This window comes from Macrobrachium nipponense, chromosome 26 (genome assembly GCF_015104395.2).
Source record: "Macrobrachium nipponense isolate FS-2020 chromosome 26, ASM1510439v2, whole genome shotgun sequence".
In the NCBI taxonomy this organism is placed as follows: Eukaryota; Metazoa; Arthropoda; class Malacostraca; order Decapoda; family Palaemonidae; genus Macrobrachium; species Macrobrachium nipponense.
The window spans coordinates 40521399-40527688 of NC_087215.1; the positions used below are offsets into that span (position 1 = coordinate 40521399).

General features: G+C 35.3%; 1 protein-coding gene across 1 annotated transcript; it reads right to left on the reverse strand.

Annotated features, from left to right (window-relative positions):
- Positions 1–1190: 1190 nt before the first annotated feature.
- Positions 1191–6023, reverse strand: LOC135200201 (rhodopsin-like). Its single transcript, XM_064228638.1, has 2 exons — positions 5940–6023; positions 1191–2408 (listed from the first exon to the last, which is right to left on the reverse strand). Exon 2 carries the CDS (start codon positions 2262–2264, stop codon positions 1284–1286), a length of 981 nt encoding a protein of 326 aa, XP_064084708.1. The 5' UTR covers positions 2265–2408; positions 5940–6023; the 3' UTR covers positions 1191–1283.
- Between the last annotated feature and the right edge of the window lie 267 nt (positions 6024–6290).

Here is a 6290-nt window from a genome sequence, read left to right on the forward strand (position 1 = left end):
TTCCTTATTTAAATCAGGGATTTTTAAGTTAGGTGAGCTGCATTATTCCGCTTTTAAGATATCGAACGCCTGTTGATGCTTTTTAGACCATAATAAATCTACGCCCTTCTTCGTAAGATCTGTTAAGGGAGCTGTCATGATTGAAGAGTTACATATTTCCATACGATTGTAATACCCACTACAGCGCAAAAGTGCTGTATCCTCTTTTTACGTTAATAGGTACCGGAAGTTATGAATAGCCGACACCTTACCATGGACTACTTTAAGACCTTGACTAGACACATAAAACCTAGATAAACATGTTCGGTTTTTTAAAAACTCACATTTAGATATTTTACTCTGAGATTATTTGTCTTTGTCTCTGTAGCACTAGTTAAAGGTCTCATTCCGAGAAATACTCAGATAAAAAGTTCTAAAATCGAACCTGAATTTAAGAGTTAAACCTTTGGAATGCCTCAAATGTGATAGTGCCTTGGAGATTTCCAAGATCAAGAACCAGTACTAAATAGATGGTGCAAAATAACATATGATTTCATCATCGACTGAGTAAACTGAGAATAACCTTTGTAATTTTTTTAGATAATTAATAAATATTACAATTTCTCTCCTACTTTTTAAATGGGGTCGAGCAATCTAGTGGTATTGATTCTTACCAGTCAAATATTAATATCTAATTCACTAGTCTAATTGACAACTAACTTTTGAGCAAATGGTAAAGAAATGAAAATCAGGCATGTTCAAAGTAAAGCATAATTTCTCACCAATCATAATCTACTCTAACTCACCTGGGGATTCGTACCACCACTATTAGTGACTTGCTAAAGAGAACACTTAAACCAAATGTGTTATTACAAGATGTGAATAAATTTATAAACTGATTTTTCCAAGACTCTGTTAAGCAACGAGTAACCTAAACTTAACAATTCTGAAGCTCTGTAAAAATCCACAATATGATAATGTTCTTCATTTTGAAAAGATGAGACTTAAAGGTTTCCACTTTGGGAAGTTTTATCAAGAGATGAGATCCTACCAAAAGTGACTGAAATTCATAAAATCAATACAAGTTTTATATATAACGAAGACGCTAAAGAACTAACCGATAATTACATTAAATTATTGATTGTATATGCATAAAGATATCAATAAGGGAAAAGTAAAGTAAAATGATGCAGAGGATTTATTAAAAAAAAATATTGAACATGTTCGAAGGATATTTCGTTTACATACTTTTCGCTCAGTCTCGATTTCAGGCTTGATCATCATCACTATCTGGCATTGAATGTTTAGCAATTTTCGTTGGTTGAAGCTGCTTCGGATGTCGAGTTGTCATCATCCTTCTCAGTTGCACATGACAGGCATGGCAGTTTCTTCTCCATAGCAGCTCTGTATTTGGGGTGGCTGATGGCATAGACAATGGGGTTGTACACAGCATTGGCTTTAGCGAAAACAGAACCCCAGATGGAGAACAGAGGAGTAATCATTTCCCTATAGTTAATGCCTCCAATATTGATGATGAAGTAAGGAGTCCATGCCATGAACCACAGGGAAACGGTCATAAGGGCAACCTTAGCAAGGCGGCACTCGTTTGATGTCTTTTTGGCTTCTGGGTCATTTCTCAGAGACTTGACTCCCATCTTCTTGGCCTGTTCACGCATCTGTCTCTCATGAGTGGCAACAGCCTTCAAGATGAATGTGTAGCAGTAGATAATTAAGAACAGGGGGAAGATATAACAATCAAGGCCATAAAAATACAAGTATAGATGGCCCCACAGATCATCACTGAGGTAGTCAGTACCACAGGCGGTCATGTTACCCTCAGGGACATATCTGTTGAATCCGAAGAATGGAAGGGCACACCAGAAAACAGTCTGGATCCATACAAAGAGAATTCTCAGCATAGCACCGCTGGTGGTTAAAGGTTTAGCAGAAATTCCCTTTACAATGACATTGTAACGATCGAGAGTTATGAAAACCATAGACCAAATGGAGGCGGTTCCACAGATAGAACCAATGCAAGCATAGATCTCACAGAAGATACCACTGAATGACCACATCTGGTAGTAACAGTTCACCAAAATAGGTGGGCACATGAATGCCATCATACAGAAGTCTGAGAAAGCAAGATTTACAACAAATAAGTTTGAAGGTGTTCTGAGAGTTTTGGTGTTCATGAAAACCCAGATTACAACGAAGTTGCCTGCTACTGAAAGGACCCCCATGACAAACATCCAGAAACCAACCAAGCTATACCAGAGAGGGTTCATGGGAGGATGCTGATACCAATGTTCGTGGATGTAACCCAAAAGCTCTCAGGGAACCCTATCGACAACGGTGTAGTTGCCGTAAGGGTTCGTAGAGGGCATGAGGTCATTGCCACCCATGTTCGATGGATCGTCCCAATAACCCATCTGCAATAAACAAATAAAGGTTTGGATAATAATAATAATAATAATAATAATAATAATAATAATAATAATAATAATAATAATAATAATAATTTCTACAATTATATTTTGACTATTCCAAATTGAAATGCTAAACATAGAATTTCATCTGTCACTTTCAACCTCTTTTCCTAAGTTTACATTAACGTAAAACATACAGTCAAAGTTATGCTTAAAAGTGGCATCTAATATCATCCCTGTATTTTGCACAAGAGGCAGCTGGGTCATTCAGAATTGTGTAGTCTCTCTCTCTCTCTCTCTCTCTCTCTCTCTCTCTCTCTCTCTCTCTCTCTCTCTCTTTCTGTGTGTGTGTGTGTTTTTTTTTTAAGTCTGTTTTTCACGTTTCTCAGCATTGGAAATGTCAATACGTCATGTATGCTGATGTAAAATAATGCTGCGTTAGTAATAACATCACGCTGCAGTAAATAACTTCTGAAAACATGCATAATGATTCATTCATGTTTTTAGAATATCTCTTCTTCTTGCACTTTCTATTCAATCACTTTTTTGTTTTATTAGATCTGCCGTTATTTTCCCGATGCGATTCCAAAACCTAGAATCGTTTGATTCTCTGTCTCTCTGGAATAGGGCTCATGATTCATCTGCGGTTATGATATTCTGTGGCTAAACTTTCATGTGGACACCATTGCCCCTTCTTTGGTCAGCCAGCGAAGAAGAAGTCACCTCTATTAGTTCCAAGACGTCATCACTTCCACAAATCCCTCTTCTATCTACCAGACATCACTGTGCAAGACAATTTTCTAGGATCCTCAGTTTGTTTTTCACAATAAAAGACCGTCTCACATGAATCCCTGTTCTTTTATGCCCCTCCAGTAACTCAATCTTTCATCAGTTATTCCGGTGCTGTTGGGAAGTCTTCCAGGGTCAGCAGTAGGTACCCTTCTCAGGCGCGGTTTTTTTGGGCCGATGGCCAATCGGTCATTTACCTCCTTGATTCTCAGAATTATTATATTTTTCTTTTTCTTTGTCAAAACAATTACTTTTATGCAGAGTATTGTTTAAGAATCACGATAAGTATTGAAAATCCATTTTTTTTATTTCAAGGTACTTTTGTTGATAACGAGAAATGTAATCATTTCTTGAGAAAAAACTAAACAATACTGTGCATACAAGTATTTGCTCCAAAAAAGAAAAATGTGAATCTAATAGAAAGGCACATGAATATTGTTAGGGAAATAACATGGCAAAATATTCATTTACTAATAATTACTATGTATGATATATATATATATATATATATATATATATATATATATAGTATATACATATGTATATATATATATATAGTATATATATATATATATATATATATATATATATATATATATATATATATATATATATATATATATATATATATATATATATAGTATGTTATGTATGTGTATGTGCGTGCGTGCTGACTGTATCACATAGTAATTATTAAGTAAATGAATATTTTGCCATGTTATTTCCCTAACAATATTCATGTGCCTTTCTATTAGATTCACATTTTTCTTTTTTGGAGCAAATACTTGTATGCACGGTATTGTTTAGTTTTTTTCTCAAGAAATGATTACATTTCTCGTTATCAACAAAAGTACCTTGAAATAAAAAAAAATGGATTTTCAATACTTTACGTTTTTCTATACATTCGTGATTCTTAAACAATACTCTGCATAAAAGTAATTGTTCCAACAAAGAAAAATAAAAATATAATAATTCTGAGAATCAAGGAGGTAAACAGATAATATAAAAAGGAAATATATATATATATATATATATATATATATATATACACATATATATATATATATATATATATATATATATATATATATATATATATATATATATATATATATATATATATATACATGTTTATATTCTGCAAGATGACATCAAATTTGCCAATGTAACTCGCTGAAAGTTATATTCCTTGATATTCTTACCATCAGACAACATTAAAAATGAATGGTGTCCGTTTTATTATCACTAATATTAAGATTTTATCTTTTAATCCGTCAAAGACATTTACTTTGAATGGTCAACAATGAAAATATATCTAAAAATTAATTGTATTCCCCGGGAAATCCCTGGAAATCCCGACTTCCAAAATCGCGCAGTACAGACCACTGAACATTGGCTGTTAGGTATCAGACTATTGAACATAGGCTATCATTAATCCCCATGGATGAAGCTTATATGGAATGGCAGCGTTGGAGATGATAATTATTTTACCCTAATGCTGTCAAATTCTATTGTGTCAGTCAATCTGGCCCATGAATAAAGAACGATAATAATTAGTTCTGCCTCTAGACAGTAAAACAGTACTGTAAATTATGGCACAAAGAAAGGTACATAACGCCGACAAATTGGTCAACTATATTGCTCCAGTGTATACAAACTGCAGCAGACTGAATTTAAATTTGTCACTGGTAAATGCTGCAAAGATAATTTACTAATCTTTAAAGACTGCTTAGAAAATAACCATAATGCAGTTGATATATCTACAAAACTTTACGGCTTAACTGTAGAAGAAATATACCAGCAACATTAAATATTTTGTATTTCTGCATAAAGTGTATATTGTATATAGTAATGGTTTATAAATCATTTGGCAGTCTTGACGGACTTCCGAGAAAACACGTTTTAAAGAGTACGAGGTTTCGCATTAGATTCTATGATTCTATGGGTTGCGCCATTGTTTACATAATGAATCACCGCATAACGATGGCGCCAGGCAGTGCACATCACAAACTGATTTGGCTACTATAAGCTGTGCAATCTCTCCTCTTGATATCTATGCTGCTGATCCTGGAAGCCTTCCCAACAGCACCGCAATGAGTCAAAGATGGAGATAAGAAGTGCCGGAATAACTGATGAAAGGCTGACTTAATGGAGGGGGATAAAAGAAGAGGGATTCATGTGAGACGATTTTTCATTGTGAAATACACACTGAGGATACTAGAAAATTGTCCTGCACAGTGATATCTGGCAGATAGAAGAGGGATTTGTGGAAGTGAAGGCGTCTTGGAACTACAAGAGCTGACTGCTTCTTCGATGGCTGACCAATGAAGGGACAGTGAAAGTTCAGCCACAGAATATCATAACCGCAGATGAATCATGAGCCCTATTCCAGAGAGACAGAGAATCGAACGGTTCTAGATTTTGGAATGTGTGCGGCAAATCGCCTCGGGATAATAAAGGCAGTTCTAATAAAAAAAAAGTGATAGAATAGAAACTGAAACAAAGAGATATTAGAAAGAAATGAATGATTCTTTATGCATCATTTCAGAAAATATTTGTTGCAGAGTCATGTTATTACGAACGCTAAATTATTTTCATCAGCATACATGACGTATTAATATTTCTTACGCTGAGAAACGTGAAACACAGATTTAAAGGAAGGAGAGAGAGAGAGAGAGAGAGAGAGAGAGAGAGAGAGAGAGAGAGAGAGAGAGAGAGAGAGAGCAATAATGTCAAAAACCTTACTTTGTCGAGATACTGGCTTGGCGTCGATTAATCAGCAGCAGTCCAGGAACAGATGCCCGAGATTCCGTTCCAGTTGCTACTGACGGTCTGAACGACGGTAAGAAGTCCAGCAGCCCTATAATATACTTGGCCCTTTTAGTTCGATGAACAAGTTCAGTATTTAGTGCACCGGGGAAGAAAACGCGGATTATTTTGTGAAGGGTTGATGAACAGACAGGCAACTGAAATTCCTATGGAGGAAGAATTAACTTCCGCTCCGAGAAGCCTTCGCTATCTCTCCTTCCCTTTCGTAACATGGTTTATGTTGGGTCTTCTTCACATCACTGAAAATTCTTGTTTGGAATGATATAC

Coding starts and splice junctions, on each gene's coding strand:
- LOC135200201 (XM_064228638.1), bottom strand. CDS start 2,264: ATGAACCCTCTCTGGTATAGCTTGGTTGGTTTCTGGATGTTTGTCATG.